General features: G+C 46.2%; 1 protein-coding gene across 1 annotated transcript in view; it reads right to left on the bottom strand.

The window, feature by feature from the left end:
• Positions 1–17,394, bottom strand: part of VSTM4 (V-set and transmembrane domain containing 4) — a 117,979-nt gene that overhangs the window by 13,558 nt on the left and 87,027 nt on the right. Inside the window, exons 7-8 of the mRNA XM_012558949.1 lie at positions 15,660–15,766; positions 14,071–14,132 (exon numbers count right to left, since the gene is read on the bottom strand). Of these exons, the coding sequence (XP_012414403.1) occupies positions 14,071–14,132; positions 15,660–15,766 (169 nt within the window). The remainder of the gene's footprint in view (positions 1–14,070; positions 14,133–15,659; positions 15,767–17,394) is intronic.

Raw genomic sequence — 17,394 nt, 5'->3', positions numbered from 1 at the left:
AACTATTACAGCCTCCACCAGACTGAGTCCAGTACAACTAGATGGTACCTGGCTACCATCACTGACTGCTCTGACAGGGATCACAACAGAGGGTTCCAGACAGAGCTGGAGAAAACTGTAGAACAAAATTTTAACTCACAAAAAAAAGATCAGACTTACTGGCCTGACAGAGACTGGAGAAACCCCAAGAGTATGGCCCTCAGACACCCTTTTAGCTCAGTAATGAAGTCACTCCCGAGGTTCACCCTTCAGCCAAAGATTAGACAGGATCATAAAACAAAATGAGACTAATGGAGCACAACAGTCCAGGACAAGGACTAGAAGGCAGGAGGGGACAGGAAAGCTGGTGATAAGGAACTGAAGGTCGAGAAGGAAGCGTGTTGACATGTTGTGGGGTTGTTAACCAATGTCATAAAACACTATGTGTACTATTTAATGGGAAATGATTTTTTCTGTAAGCTTTCATCTAAAGTACTATAAAAAAAAATTAAAAAAAAAAAGAACAGGGCAGATCTCAATGTACTGACATAGAAAGATGTACCTGATATATTGTTAGTGAAACATTCAGTGTGTAAACATCCTGCATAAAACTGTCCCCATTTTTAGGGACCTCAGGTACAGAGAAATGGATTAACCATAATCCCTGGTCACACTGTAAAAATAGCATGGTGGCAGTGTCTGACCTCCTCTAACTTCACATGGGGGAAGGAGAATCAAGATCAACAGCCCAAGGTTGACTCCTATGAGGTGGAGATCAGACGCTTCCTCTCTCTGACATCTTCACAGATTCTGACACCAACCACCTTCCCACGGAACTCTCTCTGCTGGGTTCGATAACTCATTTCAGTGGCCACACAGAACTCACAGACAATACTCACAATTACGGGGTTTGTTAGGGAAGTAACAGGTTACAGTTCAGGTTCAGGAACACTCAGGACACAGTTCTTCCATTAGGACAGTCTCTTTACAGCCGTGCCCAGAGGCACACAGCTCTCTGGTCCCTCGGCCTCTGCCCTGCCAGGCAAGTGTTACAGACCTCTTTTAGCTCTGCCAATAAGTGGTCATCACATGTGCTTTTTCTTTGCAATTCATAAACTTAGCTTTAGGAAGCTGTAATAATAAATTAGACAGAATTGGGCTAGGAAAACCATCCCCTGAAACACATCGTTAGTTTGTTATGATCTCAGAATTTTACATAGAAACTTTCTTCCTGATATTTTGGATATCTAGCCTGATGTTAGATATGTGGACTATTTTTTTTCCCCAAATGGCACTTAGTTTCTAGAATTCTCTGCGATTGAAAAAGTCTTTTAATAACAACTCTAAAGTACTCTATGCTCAAAATGGAGATTTTAAATGAAATAGGCTTTAAAAAAAATCAAATGTGAGCACAAATGATATTGTTTCATGAGATTACAAAAATAAAATAGAGTGAAAAGTTAAAAAAAAAAAAAAAAATCCCCAGCAGAGCAACAATCACAGCAACAAAGCTTCGGATAAAGGCAGCAAATGAGCCAGGCTGAGCTGGAAAGTTAGTGCCAGCTCCTTGGGCGCCCACTGTGCACAGAGGGCAACAGGGCCTTCCAGAGCCTCACTACCCCCAGTGTCTGTGTTCTCAGAGCAGCACACAAGGACCCCTGGGGCAAGGCGGGCCTGTGCCCCCAGTTGTAGTCACCTCTGGGGCTCGGGCTGGGGCTGGGGCTGGGCATGGTGGAACTCAGGCCTGACTTTAAGCCTGGACCATTCTCCAGCCCAGCTCACTTGTCTGCCATGTGTCCACTTTTGTTGGGTGACACCAACCTTCTGTCTCCCCAGCATCTAACACACTGCCTGTGGCCACTGCATAAATGCTCAAGGAATGAGTAAGTGAAAAGATAGAAAAGCGATGGGGATGGACCAATGATGCATGGAAGCAGAGTGACCCACACACAGTGCTCAGTTACAGAGTCACCTTCCTCCTCCAAACACAGAACCACACCCCTCTTCTAGCAGAAGGTGAGGCAGACCCCTCTGCAACACTTCTAGAGAACTCCCATCATCTCCCAAAGGGGGTCCTAAGGCGTGCTTGGGGGCAGTGGTGGTTCAGTGGTAGGACTCTCACCTTCCATGTGGAAGACCCAGGCTCTGTCCTGACCAATGCACCCCATGTGCAGCCACCACTCATCTGTCAGTGGAGACTTGTGTGTTGCAATGATGCTGAGCACATTTCAGCAGAGCTTCCAGACTAAGACGGACTAGAAAGGCCTCATGATCTACTTTGGAATATCATCCAATGAAAACCCTATAGATCACAACAGTCTAACCTGCAGCTGATCATGGAGATGGTGCAAACCAGGCAGCACTTCATTCCGTTGTGCATGGGGTCACCCGAAGTTGGAACCGATTCAACGGCAGCTAACAACAGCAAAGAAATACTTAATGTGGTAGCCAGTCTTAATTACAAGACTTCCCGAAAGTAACCACTTCACCTGACCCATCTTTAACAGAAACCACCCACGCCTCAATCATCTCTGTTGGCTCTGAAGCAGCTGAGAAACAGCAAGAGAGAACCTAACAGCTCTTTGTGAATATAGCAAGACAACAGAGGGACTGGAGACCCACCGTGTGACCTCTGTGGGAAATGGCCGGACTTTTTTCAGGTCAACACACTTCCGCCTTTGGGGAGGGCAGATCTCGCCTCCCCAAAGACACACAGCCCGAGGACAGTGCGGCCGCCTGCTCTCTAGACTGGAGGAAGAACCAGAAACCAAACGACTTGTGTCTTTCCTCCTCTCGCCCCTTCTGAAGCCTCGGCATCAATTCTTCCCTCCAGTCTGCACACATAACTCCCCGTGACAATAATGGGCTGTGCATGTGCGCCAAGGGGAGCATAGAGTTTTCATCTCTCTAAAAATGGTACAAGCATGGTACAAGCACATTTTTTGTTTTTTTCCCAAGGCTTTTACTTGGGGGCAATATATTGTACACGTGGTTGTGTTTTTGTGTGTGTGTTTTTTCCTTTTTAATTTTAAATCGAGATTATGAACATATTTTATGCAGGTTAATATATCCTTTTCACGTAAAATTTAACTGAAACCAGTCCTGGCACATTAACAACAACAAGAGAAATTCTCCGGCTTATTATAAACATCCTTCAAGAAACCTGAAATGCATGTCCTCTGGAAATAATTTTGTTGGGATTTGGGTTACTATTAAAACCTCTCAGAATTCTATCACTAGTGTCTAATGTGTTTCAAAGCCCTTTTGTGCTACTGATCAGAGTAAAACTCTTTTCATCCCTGGCAGTGTGGTGCATTCTCCACAGGGAAAACAGAGCTGGGGGATGTGGCTTCCTCAACACCAGACAAAAGCAGCTCAGGAGGAGGTACCCCAGTCCTGGGCTCCAATTCAGTGCCTGAGCACAGAGGTGGGCAGGCAGGTTCATAAGGCAGGTGCCTCTGAACTACGATGAGATAAACTGCTTCCTTTCTGTTTTGAGTGCCCTTATCTTCGGGTTTCCATACAGGAAGGCAGGTTTACTGTGGACTTCATTGACACTTGAAAGGATCCCCCATCTCAGAATTCTCTACCTGTGAGGTGTGCTAGGAGATCAAGAGGCAGAACTACACCCTCTGAGATGGGCATGAGGTTTTTAGGAATGAAGGAGAGTCACAATACTTTCGAGAAGCAGATTCCCATGTTTAATGTTTGTTGATAAATAAGAAAACCACCACTCTCTCTGTTGGGCTGAATGCTCTTACTAATATTTAAGCAGCAGCATGTCAGCAGAGTGGGTGGCCATGACTCTGTGTCCTTACAACATCAACCCAGGTTTCAGCGGAGCTTCCAGACTAAGACAGACTAGGAACAAAGACCTAGAAGCCTACTTTTGAAAATTAGCCAGTGAAACCCTTATGGATCACAACAGAACACTGTCCAACTCACTCACTTTGGACACGTCATCAAGAAGGATCGATTGCAATGGAGGACATCATGTTTGATAAAGTAGAGGGCCAACAAGGGTGAGGGAGACCCTTGTTGAGATGGATTGACACGATGGACTGGAACATGTTGGCAATTATAAGGATGATGCAGGACCAGGTAACGTTTTGTTCTGTTGTATAAAATGTTGCCATGAATTGGAGTCAACTCAACAGCCGCTAACAACACCAACAAATTCAGTCGGTCCAGGGTGGGGCCTGAGACTCTCATTTCTAACAAGCTCCCAGGTGATGTCCACGCTGCTGGGCCACGGATCACACCTGGAGTAGTGAGAACTTAGAGCTCCAATCAGAAACCCCCGCATTTGTTTATTCACACGACTAACTCTGGCTGAGCTGGCACTCTGCATTACTCCAGGTTCCCTACTGAGGACACAGTGATAAATAAAACTGGTCCTGGATGACTTTAAAACCAGTTCCCACTGTCTGTATTATTTAAATTTTCTAAGATGTATGACTTTTATAGTATTAAAAATGTAGAAGTTATTTTGTAAATGTTTCTGGTGGAAGACAGTCAAGTCAAGCAGGTAAACATGACCTCAACGCAGAGAAGAAAGTGCTGAAATACAGGTAAGGCCAGGGGCCCTGGGAGCCCAGGAGAGGCACCAGATGAGACAGCTGTGTGGGATGTGAAGTTACCTTACTGAAAAAAGCAATTTGGCCTTTTGGTCCTGGCTCATGGCCCCACCCAGTAATCCTTACTGGGATTGGCTAGGGGTCCTGTCTGGTAACTAACCTTTACCTGGATTGGCTGGGAAGCACCACCTACTCTGCCCTTTACCCGGATTAGCTGAGGAGCCGCACCCAGGAACTGACCTTTACCCATATTGGCTGGGGGAGCCCCACCCAGTAGTTGACCTTTATCAGGACTGGGTGGTGGGCCTCGTCCAGTCTGACCTTTACACGGATTGGCTGGGGGGCCCTGCTCAGTAGCTGACCTTTACACGGATTGGCTAGGGGGCCTCCTCGTGTCTGATAACTCTAGAACATAGAGACTAAGAGGCTTCTTGGTCTATGAGAGTGCATCCTTTGGACACCATGTCCCTGTGCTGTGACCTGCCCAGGCCTAGTAAACCTGCGATGGAGTTAGAGGCAGCTGACGGTACCCAGACAGTGGCAGCAGAATGTAAAGACAACCCTGGCCGAGAGCTGGGAGGAGCAACAAATAGCCAAGCCCACCAAGTGACGTTCATTGAGCTTCCTGTGTGAAAGTTTCCTGATGGTTGAGAATGAACATTAGTTTTCAGAAAGGGTAAGAGGTCTCCTTGTAGACATTGTGGCCCCATGCTGGGACTCCTCCCAAACCTAGTTCTTTGCATATCTTTGTTTCTGTTTATATGCTTCTGTTATTAAAGTCGTTATTGCAGTTACATGGTTTTCATAAGTTCTCTGTGACCCGTCCAATGAATTATCACCCCCAATAGAGTAAGAGTGCTGTGGGGGGAACGGCTGGTGTCAGAAATGGTGGAGAAGTTGAAGAATGGAGTTTTTTTTGATCTCTGCCTCATAGGAACCAGGTCCATGCATCGTCAGGATTGTCCTTTCAGTTGGTGTCCAAGAAAGTTCTATTCCACTGGCCCAGGGGTGATGATCCTATAGCAAGCTGTGGCAGGGATGTAGGAGAAAAGGGATACACCTGAGGAATACTGGGAAGTAAGAAACCAGTGAGAAGTTCTGGGTGGCGCACAAATGGTTAAGCGCATGAGTACTAAACCCACCCAGTGGAGCCTCAGAAGAAAGGCCTGGTGATCTGCTTCCAAAAGGTCACAGACCTGAAAACCTTATGGAGTATAGTTCTACTCTGCAGCAAATGGGGTCGCCATGAGTCTGACTCAGTGGCAAGTGGCTGGCAAATGGCCAGTGGACTTGGGATGAGGGAGAAGAACGCACACCTGATGGAACTGCCAGTCCCTGAGACAGGAATAGCCCAGGTGAGGTAGGTTTCGGGGAGGGCAATGAGTTCAGTGTGTATCGTGGTGAATGTGAGGCGCCTTGACATCTCCAGGGGTGGGGTCTCATCAATGGTCAGCCGGCCTGGAACTGGCTTAACCCCAGGTTTGAGGATCACCGGGCTGTACAGGTAGTTATTGCACCTGTGAGTGTTGACTCTCTCAGGGTATGTGTTCAGGGAGGGGAGAATCCCAGAGAAAGCCAGCACAGAAAGCAGATAAAAGAAGAGAAGGGAGCCTAAGTCTGGAGAAGAACAGGAGCCAGGAGGAAAAGCAGTCAGCTGGTGTGATGGCAGGTAACAGAGAAAGGAGGCGTGCTCAGCAGCATAACACCACAGAGGGGCAGACACCACAGGTTAATGAAAGTGCCTGTGAGAGCTGGCAGTGCAAGCATTGCTGATGCAAAGGGGCATGGCTGTGATGTCTGGGCAAACCTAGATCTGTGGAGAAGGAGAGGCTGGAGAAGCAGGGGGTCTTGAAAGGAAGGTGATGGTGAGCTAAATCTTGGAGCCAGTGCTCGTAGGAAGACCCCCCTCCCCGCCATGGGGTACGAGTGGAATGGAGAGCGTGTGGGAGAGAGGAGTTACGAGGCTCAAAAAGGTCTTGGGAGACACAGTGCAGGCCTGGATGCCACTCACAGGAAGTACTTCATCCTGGAGGCAAGGGGGAACCATTAGAGTATGTTAAGCAGGGAAATGACATGGTTGGAATTGTGTTTTAGAAAAATCCCTAGGCAGCAATGCGGAGGATAGATGGGGGAGAGACAGGATATGAGACCCACTGGGGAGCTTGTGGTAATTAAGCCCATGATGTTCCTGATTTTTCAATGTCTTCAGTCACCTGCTCACAGGAGACTATTTTCTCCTTGGAGAGCTGGGGTGGCCTGACCCTTCCAACTGTCCCAGTGACTTAATTACAGAAGGTGAGGAATTCAGGTGGCCTGCTGAAGGACCCTTTGTGAGGAGGGCCCTGACCGAGCTCAGGCATGGCAGAGTGTACAAAGTGACTGCCCTAAGGGCTGCACCCGCTTCTCATTCAGCTCACTCTGACAACCCTCCTGCCAGCTCTGAAGACAGTCATGATCGTCTCTCCATTCTTCTTTAAACACTGAGGTTCTGCTTCCACATCATAGCACCTGTTCTCCCCTTCCACTCAGTCTCTAAATCAATAACTGACCCAATGCAATAAAAACGAATCAAACGTGCTCAGGCTTTCTTGGGTTCCTCAGAAACAAGGAAGCAATGACAGCTTTTTCTGGAAGTGTGTACACTAGCTCAGAGGTCCCAGAAGCTCTGCTGCAGGGCAGGGAACACAGGGGAGGAGACTGGGCTCCTTGGAAGGCTTCAGAGGGTCTGTGAGCCAGCACCCACCCTTCGCCCCCAATTGAAAGGAAAGCTGTGTAGGCCATCTGCTGCAGGAAGCATTTTCAGTGTTTGTGGAAGCCCTGCCTCCCAACCAAAGATTAAGACCCACTGATTTATTGAAATAATGATGAACTAGAAACATTTAAGGAAACCCTGGTGGTGTAGTGGTTAAGAGCTATGGCTGCTAGCCAAAAGGTCGGCAGTTTGAATCCAACAAGCACTCCTTGGAAACCCTATGGGGCAGTTCTACTCTGTCCTACAGGGTTGCTATAAGTCAGAATCATCTCGACGGCAACGGGTTCGGTTTTTGGTTTCAGTAAACGTTTGATGTTAGCGGACAAACTGGTAGCTTTGCTAGACAGCCAGAAAGAGCTTGTGGGGTCAGTGTGGCCTCGTTACCTGATCAGCACAACTGTGAATGCAGGTTGTTGCGCTGGGTTGTTTTGTTAAAAATGGGGGTGGGAGTTTGGATACTTTGATTATAAAATGTACAAAAGGCTTTTTGTGTTCATTAGTTTGTTTTTTCTTCCTGTGTCCTCTTTCTTTTTTAACTTTCCTACCATTGTTAATCTCTGGCACATATGTTGTTAGCTGCTGCTGAGTCAACCCCAGACTCATGGGGACCCCAGGCACAAGGAACAAAATGCTGCCCCGTCCTGTGCCATCCCCATGATTAGTTGCAGATCGCATCAATGTGATCCATGGGTTTTCACTGACTGGTTATCAGAAGTAGACCTCCAAGCCTTTCCTCCTAGTCCATCTTAGTCTGGAAGCTCCGCTGAAACCTGTTCAGCATCAGCGCAGCACGCCAGCCTCCACTGACAGATGGGTGGTGGCTGAGCATGAGCTGCACTGACCAGAGATAGAACCTGGGTCTCCTGCCCAGAAGGTGAGAATTCTATCACTGAACCACCAAGGCCTTGTACACATACTTTTCGCCAAATGCTGTGTTATCTTGGAAACATAAGGAAAGGTTTTCCTTTGGTAATGCCTTGGGTGTGATAACACGAAGATGCACGCCTGTCACTTTTGCCCGAGGACCCTGGGGTTGCACCCAGGAGTTGGTGTGTGCACTGGAGATGCGTGAGGGAGTGTGAGCCTCAGAGCACCCAGCAGGGAGGCTGGTGCACGGGAGGGGCTCAGTCAGGCACGTTCTTTCCATCAGCTCCTTCCTGTCCTCTCGGCCTTTCCCAATCAATGCGTTAGTGGAGGTAGGCAGGTTGGTTTGGTAGGGTAGGCGTGTCTCGGCATCATTCTGGAAAGGGGGTAGCCTGTGACCACCTCAGGAAGCCCCATGCTACAGAGATTGTGACAAAATGGAACAAGTACAGAATTATCATGTAAACCAGGCTCCAAAGAAAAGATGCTTCCAAGTTAGTTTCTAAACTATCCACCAAGGTCTGTGAGTCAACAAGCAGCTATCGACTTTAGTTTCAGCTACCATCAAGACTTATTGATCTGGGAGATAAATATCGAACAAATTGAAACCGAGGTCAGTGCTGGCCTCTTGGGAAAATAAATCTTGATATTCTCCAAAACCTGCGGATGCTAGGCCTGATATTTTTGACTCTAAACTGCTCGTCAGAACAGAGGCCCAGTTGAGGTCAGCTCTTTTCTTCACTGTGCACTGTTACAGGTATATACTGGCTTCTAAATGGACTGTGTCTGGAAATTTGGTATAAAAAAGTTTGTTTCTCCACATCTTAAGGAGCAATTGGTGTTGAAAGAAATGTTATTGGGACTATTTCTGCATACACACACAAAAGAATCTTTTTGAAATACGTATGTTGTTGTCAGCTGTCATCAAGTCAACTCTGACTCATGGCAACCTACGTATAACGTTGCCCAGTCCTGTGTCAGCCTCACAACTGCCAGCATATTTTCATTGGCTAATTTTCAGAAGTAAATTACCAGTCCTTTGTTCCTAGTCTTAGTCTGGAAGCTCCGCTGAAACTTGCCTACTATCGGTGACCCTGCTGTATTTCAAATACCGGTGGCATAGCTTCCAGCATGATAGCAACACAGAAGCTCCCACAGTACGACAAACTGACAGATGGGTGGTGGTGAAATGCATGTAACTGCCCCGATTCACTTTCTGTGAAAATGGAGCACTTCCTATGCCGAGTCTCCAACCAGAGAAGCATGCCAGATCAAACAGACGCACAAACAAAAGAATCAACAACAACTTGCTACTGGGACCAGAGTAATTTTTGCAATGTCTGTTGAATCCAGTCTGTTTAAAAGTGGCCAAGAACTGCTTAAGACAGCATTTTGTAGATAATAGACAAGCACCTGATTGTTGTTTAATGGATAAATGAGAGGTGGGGCTCACGAGGCTGTGGGCTAAAGAAAGTTGTTGATTGGAGATTGTGTTAAGTGCCTGTTTAAGTCTTTGCCCATTTTTTATTGTGTTGTTTTTTTATTTCTTATTGATTTGGAGGTGCTGTTTATATATGATAGATATGAACACTTTGTCAGATATATGTATAACAGATATATCCTTCCCACCTGTGACTTGCCTTTTCATTCTTTTATTAGTATCTTTTATTGAATAGAAGTTCTGAATTTTAATGTAATTAGTTTTTCAGTCTCCGCCTTTATGGTTGGTGCTTTATGGGTCTTGTTTAAAAAGTCTTTGTCTACCACAAAGTTATGAAGATATGCTATCTTCAAGAAGCTTTATTGTTTTGCCTTTTATACTTAAAGCTGTGATCCATCCCTAATAATTTCTTCTTTGTGGTATGAAGCAGAGGTCATGGATCATTTTTCTCACGTGGACATCGAATTGACCCATCACCATATACCAAAAAGAAAACCCCTTCTTAAAAGCACTGCAAGGTCACTGTTGTCATAAATCAAGTGACTGTATGTATGTTGATCTGTTTGGGGTTCTCTATTCTGTTCTTTTGGTCTGTTTAGTCTTGCGCCAACACCGTATTGTATTAATTGTTGCTGCTGCTGTTTGTTACTGTAGAGTCCGCTCCAACTCATGGAGACCTTAGTAACAGAAGGAAATGTTGCCTGGTCCTGCACCATCTTCATGAGCATTGGTGTGCTCGAGTCCGTGTCATGGCCACTTGTATTCAGAGTGTCTTCCAACCTAGGAGCTCATCTTCAGCACTAAATCAGAAAATACCCTGTTGTTATCCTGTAAAAATGTCACGGTGGTGAAGTTGTCTGACCTCCTCTAACTTTGCAAGGAGGAAGGAGAATAAAGATCAACAGCCCAAGGCTGACTCCTATTGGAAGAGGCTGCATAGGCCCGGCTCACTATTATTTACTCTCCATTGCTAACCGCCACATTGTCTCCTGATGTTTCCCTCCCATTCCAGTCTCTACAAAAGGTTTAAGATTAACCGATGTTCCTCCCTGGAGGGTGGAAAACAAGTGATAATGATCTAAGAATGAAAAACCAAACAAAGTATCCATCTTGTGACAAGAAAAAGCAGGATGTCGCCAGATAATCCCCAAAGATGTCACCAGATAACCTCTAAGAATACCAGTAGAAGGTTAACTCATCTAAGACATCATCACCTCAAGGGGAAACTACCACAAAAGATCCATAATCCTGTCCCTATAAAAGACTTCAGCTGATCTCCAGTGGGGGAGACAGGTTTTTTGGAGGAATCCATTCCCCTCCGTCTCCTATATATCGATATATAATAAACATCTTGCTGCTCACCTCACCCGTCTCAAAATTGGCTATTGCGGCAGGTGGTTCTAATCCACGTTATTGCGGTAACACTATGAGCTGGAGGTTAGACAAGCCTCCTCTCTCTGCCATCTTTACCAATTCTGACACCAACCATCCCTCCCACAACACTCTCTACTTCTCTGCTGGGTTTGATAATTCATTGCAATGGCCACACAACTCACAGACCACACTCATGGTTATGGGGCTAATAAGGAAGTAACAGGTTACAATTCAGGTTCAGGAACGCACAGGATTCAGTTCTTCCATAAGCACAGCCTCTTCCCAACTGTGCTCACAGGCATGCCTCTCTTTGGCCCTCAGCCTCTGCCCTGCTCAGGAAAGTGTTACACAAAGCTCTTTCACCTCTGCTGATAAGTACCAAGAGGCACTGTACTCCGCCAGTAAGCCTCAGCCTGAAGGTGCTCAGCTCTGCCTCCATGGGTCGCAAACCTAGCTCCACCAAGTGCCCAGAGGCACCCTACTCCGCCAGCACTCAGCTTTCCAGCTCCGTGGGCCAGGAAGCCCACTGTGCTGTCTCCTGCCAGCCTCTCCTGTCGCCATTTCTCTGCCACGGCTTCTCACTGTCTTTGCATTACATCTCTCTCTCTCTTTCCCTCCCTCTCCTGGTTCCAGAAGCTTCTAAGCGCAGGAATCCCAGGTCCGTAGGACATACTCCGCTGTTGGCCCTTCTTCCTTGGTGGTGGTGAGAGCCTCCCTTCTGCCCTGGAATTGGCTCTCTTTTAAGCCTAGTAGGATGGCAGAACTGACCAATCCCCTTGGTGGGCCACAATTACCTTATCTGCACAAATGATTGGGTGGGAGTTACAAGACCATGGCGAGAAAGGCCACACAAAAGCAATCCATTGCACTGCAGATCCACAAGGTTTTCATTGGCTAACTTTTAGAAGTAGATTGCCAGGCCTTTCTTCCTAGTGCACATCAGTCTGGAAGCTCCACTGAAACTTGTCCACCATGAGTGACCCTGCTGGTATTGGAAATACCAGTGGCACAGCTAATGGCATCACAGCAATGCGCAAACCACCACATTATGATAAACTGCTGAACAATATAAGCAACAAATCACAATATAATTGGATTATAACTCAAAGAATTAATTAATTATCCATAATTAATTAAATATCTATACATACACACTGATATAAAGAAATTAGTGAATTTATAAGTGGGGAAAAGCAGCAGTTCTTCCTTAGAAAAAAATTCTAAATAATAAATGCAGAATGAGTGAGGAAAACAGAAAATCACCATTAGCACACTGCTGTATACTTGCTGCAGGCAAGCTTCACTGGTGAATGCTAGAATTAGTGCGTGAAAATTTAAGGAGAAACAGGATATTTGCATAGCCTTAAAGTATCCTCCTAAAATTGCTGTGGTGGTTTTAATATGTGTCCACAGATTCTTTGCTGCTCCTCCCTTCAGGAGGTGGAGCTTAATTCTCCTCTCCTTGAGTGTGTGTCTGGGCTTAGTGATTGTTCTAACGAAGTGTAGAAAAGGAAACAGAGTAACTACAGTGAAGAAACCTGGCATGCTTTAACCAGGAGACCAAGATTATCGTGCCCATTAATGAGACACAGTGACATGGTGTGCCTCCATGTGATGCAATGAGAAGGGAATAGCTCCTCCGTGCGGTTCTTCCCCCAAATCCACACCCTCACTCTACTCTTGTGCTGAAAAAATCGCAGAAGGGACATTCTACAAAATACCTGAGCACTACCTTTTTTTTTTTTTTTTTGCTAATGGATAATTTTATTTCTTTCTGCCAATGTTTTGTAATCATAGTCCTTAATACCCCTGATGGGTTGATCTACCACTATTCTGGTAGATAAGTACTTTCAGTCTGAATGTGTGAGAAAGGGTTCCTCTTTCCCAGCCAATCAGTTACAGATTTCATGGTCAGAGACATCAAAACTAGTCTACTCTTTTGGTCAGACTTCCTCACTGTATTTATAAGTTTTGATTGTAAATAAAACAGGCCACAAAGTAGTAGGAGAAATACGTTGCATTAGCTAGTTCTCAGTAGATTATGCTACAATAACAAACAACCTCAGGATCTTAGCAGTTCACAAAAATAAAGGCTATTCTCACTTCTGTAAGATGACAATGGCAGGCCAATCTCAGCTCTACTACATGTCGTTTTCATTTGGGACCCAGACTGAAAGAGTGGACCTTGTCTGAAGCAGTTCCCTGGCCGTGACAGAGTGATTGCAGAACAAGACAATGACCCTCAAAGCTGCTGCTCCAAAATGGCATGGGTCCCTTCTCACATTGCATTGGCCAAAGCAAGTTTCAAGGCCAAGGATGGTATTAACAGGGTCAGAAGTATCTCCTCCAGCTGGGATAAGTCAGAGTAGTTGGCCAAAAACGATGGGTCTGGAAGGGAGGAACAATGAATACAATGAAGAGCACTACTTTTCAAGAGTGTCAAGGTCATGAAAAAAAGGGAAATGTCACAGACTGGAGGACAGTGAGGAGGCATGACAACTAGACGCAAAGTGGACCCTGGAAGAGAAAAGGACGTGAGTGGAAACTGGTGAAATCAGAAGGAAGTCTGGAGAGTCAGCAGTAGTAACGCCCCACGTTAATGTCTTGGTTTTGACAAATGCGCCATGGTTATGTAAGATGTCAGCACAGGGAAACCGGGTGAAGGCCAGTGGGAGCTCTGAACTGTCTTTACAACGCTTCCGTAAATCTAAAATTATTTACAAATAAAAATGCCAAAAAATATTTTCTGAAAGGTTTCTCTGCAGTCTCTTCAGAGTGCTTATCAGGGCAATTTATATATATATTATACATTTCTGAGGAAAGCTTTTTTTTTTTTCTTTTTAAAAGTAGCATTTATAATTAATAATTCCATTTAGATTTAAGAAAAAAAAGCCACTATGGGAATTGAGTATGGAGAAAAGCTGACTCCAAAGTTGACTTCAGATGAGATGAGAGAAAGCCTTTGCTCTAGAATAAAAGAACCAAGAACTTCCATCATATTTTGAGTTGATAAAGGCACTCTTTGGACTGTAAAGTGAGCTTAAGGCTTGGAGTCAATAGTAATAAAGAATATGGTTACTCACCAGCATCACTTTCCTCTGGGGTTTCAGCAGCTTTGGTTTATGGAAGGTGGTGACTATTGGAGCTGTGGAAACAGGTCAAGTCTTTACCTTGGGTGTCTCACCCGGGACTGTCAACCACCATGCACCATGGGCAGGCCGACTCTGGAGGCTCGCAGGCCCCTATCTGTCCCCATGGGAGAACTCGTGTCTGACCCCATCTATCAGCAGCCCCTCAAGAGGGCAGTCCTCCCTAGTCCTGATGTGTCTTCATCTCCTCTCAACAAGGTCAGCAGACCCGCTCTGCAAAAGCACTGGTGGATACAGAGAGGTCAGGGCTGGGGAAGGGCTGAGGCCAGGCCTTCCCTGAGAGGCTCCCTCCTGGTTGCACACTAACACCATCAATAGCACTGACCTTTGATCCTCACAGGAGCCCTTGAAGGTCATCAGGGAGGGTCTCAGTGTGCCCATTTAACAGAGGAGGAAACCGAGGCTCTTCCCACAAGGTCATATATCCAGTACTTGGATGAACTGTAACTTGACCTTGAAAGTCAGGCAACCTCACTTCAAAGCACACGCCACCATTTAAGTCTCTAGGTCTCATTTTCACTTTTTGTAAGATAACAGAGTCCTGGTGGCACAGTGCTTAAGAGCTCGGCTGCTAACCAAAAGGTCGGCAGTTCGAATTCACCAACCACTCCCTGGAAACCCTATGGGGCAGTTCTACTCTGTCCTATAGGGTCGCTTAAAATCTACTCTGGATTGAATGAGACCATAAAGCAGCGTAACGCTGGCCCAGAGTGTGTTCTCTGCTCCCTTCCTTCCCCAGATCTGCACTTCCCATGCCTCCCTAGCATGTCCACGCCTTCCAGCCCCTTCCTTCCCACAGCAGCCTCAGCCTTTACCACCACAGGGCTCCAAAGGTTCCTAGAGGGCTTTCCGTGAAGCCACAATTCAGGGATGGCATTTATTGTGTCTCGTTATTGAATTGTTCATCTGGGAAATTCCTGAAATCCCAACTATATTTCAAACTGTTTGAGGTATGAACTGCTTCTAAATTGGTCACTGTTATTTTAGGAACCATCTGTGGACAAGCCTTAGTTCTCCTGAGCAGTGCCCTCCTGCAGAAACACCCATCTTCCTCACTCAGATTTCTCTAAATGGTCGCTGGAGTCAGAGTAACCCTCATTTTCTCCATGCAACAAATCCAAAGTAAACCACATACCAGGTTTGCAACTTTACAAAACCAGACAGCCTTCTTTCATGTGAATAGACCAAGATGTACTGACACCCCTGCCCTCACCCTGCCACAGATAGAGCATTTTAATAGCTCAAAGGGAATACCAACTGGATTCAATCTGTGGCTGTTGCTCCTTTCTACTGCTGAAGCCTTGCTGGGCCAATGATAACACCTCCGGCTCCACCCAGGGACAGGGCTGAAGGGCTGAGATGGTTGCGCACCATATATTCAGAATCTAGCAGGGGTCTCAGACTATATAATCACCAGGTGCCATGTCCTCCACCTATTGCCCCCATCCTGATCCCAGATCAAGACCCAGACACCCAGGATCAATTACGGTGGCCTCCACCGTAATTGCTGGCCAGCTGCCTACCTTTCGCCGGGACTGCAGGAGGAACATCAGCCTTCTCCTTCCGTCTCTTGCCCTTTTTGGGCTGCAGTGGGGCCAAGCTGGTCACACTGGTGACAGTCTCCCCGGAGCTACAGAAGAAAAAGGTCCTGGTGAAGCCATATACATTGCTCCAAAGGGAAAAGGTAAAGAAAGCAAGTAGTCAGTAGGTGCTCCCTGGGTATCTGTATAAGGTAGGATCATCTTACACTTGGACCAGACCTTTGGAGGTCTGGTACTGACTCTGGACCAAGATAACTAGTTGTCTTGGTGGTTCATAATCCAAAGACAAACAGCCTCCTATGCAGCCTGGGGAGCCGCACCTGGAAGTCTCTCAGGCCTGACAAAATCATTTTGATTCTCCTGGAATCCAGATTTGCGTTCATGGAATTGGGGTGACCCACCCAGGCCGTCTGCCCTGAGGTGTCCTTTTGAACCTTCAGGGAACTGCTTCCCTGGAGTCACCTTCAGGTTAAATGATAGCTTAGTGAGCAGTTTAGAGGAGAGTTTTGCCTTAGGCATTGGGTTCCTTTGGAAAATTTGAATGTGCAGCCATCTTTGAGAAACAGAACTCCAGGGTCTGACTACAGGCTGTTTTAGGATATATGGCATGTCCTTGGTGACTTTCTGTAACCAGCCCTGTGCTTTGACTTTCACTGTCCCCTCTTCCAATAGGATAGCCTTCCCAACATGTTTGGGTGACACTGCCCAATTCGAATCATATCTACCCACAATAAATGTACTCTGTTACACCACTTTTTGGTGTTTCTCTAAGCAATTTAGGTTTTTGACAAGCCCTCCGTGACTGCCCGGCTTCCTTCTGCTGCACAGTATTTATTAAGGCTGAGCCTTCAGTGATCTGACTCTGTGTAATCCATGCAGTAGCAGACTCTTTAGATGTGTGATCCATGATAACCCAAAGTGATGGGGGTGATAAGCCTTATATTACAGGCAGGAAAACCAAAGCTTAGAGATGCTGTCTTGCTCTAGGTGACAGTAAACATCAAATAGGAAAGCTGAAAATGCAGACTCTTCTGATGTGAGACCTGCCCTTGGCACTACCTGGGGGGGGGGAGGGGGGAAAGGTGGGGGGGGGGTCAGGGGGGCGTCCATAACCTTTCTTGAATGGTCATCAGTCTTACTCAGAACCCCTTGTCCTCAGGCACAGGCTCCAGGCGTGTAGGTACAATTACCCAGAGGGGTTATCTCCCTAATACAGAAAGGAGTTCTAGAAATCCACAAGAATAAGATAAACCTCCCAATACTAAAGTGAATGATGTAAACACAGAGATTTTACCCAGAAGGAAAGTCGTCTGTATATGAAAATGAGGCAGAGACCCCACAGTGCTGTGTTCTTTACCTGGCTTCCTCCCCTGCAGTGTTGTACTGAAAAATCCTTTCCTTTGCTGGGCTCCCCTCGCACCCCAGCTTTCATCTGAATCCTGCTTTTGCTTGGAGGTTATATGTAAATACCACTGCGCCTGCATAGCATGAGTAAGAATGTTGCCAGCATAACTTATATGAACTCCCTACTTGTAAACCCCTTTAAAAGTAACCTGCCTGTGAAAAATGGCGCTCTAGGCAGAAGCACCACACCGTCCCTCCACAGCAAAGATCCGAAAAACTAAGCCGAACAGACAAAACAACAATCCTGAAACCCTAAAACATCAAATGAAGAGATAAAGAATTCAGCCAAGCACCAAATGGAGTGAGAAAACTG

The sequence above is a fragment of the Trichechus manatus genome, unplaced genomic scaffold (genome assembly GCF_000243295.1).
Source record: "Trichechus manatus latirostris isolate Lorelei unplaced genomic scaffold, TriManLat1.0 scaffold00200, whole genome shotgun sequence".
NCBI classification, from domain to species: Eukaryota; Metazoa; Chordata; class Mammalia; order Sirenia; family Trichechidae; genus Trichechus; species Trichechus manatus.
The sequence above is the reverse complement of the archived record's forward strand: the minus strand, read 5'-3'. Positions and strand labels throughout refer to the sequence as shown.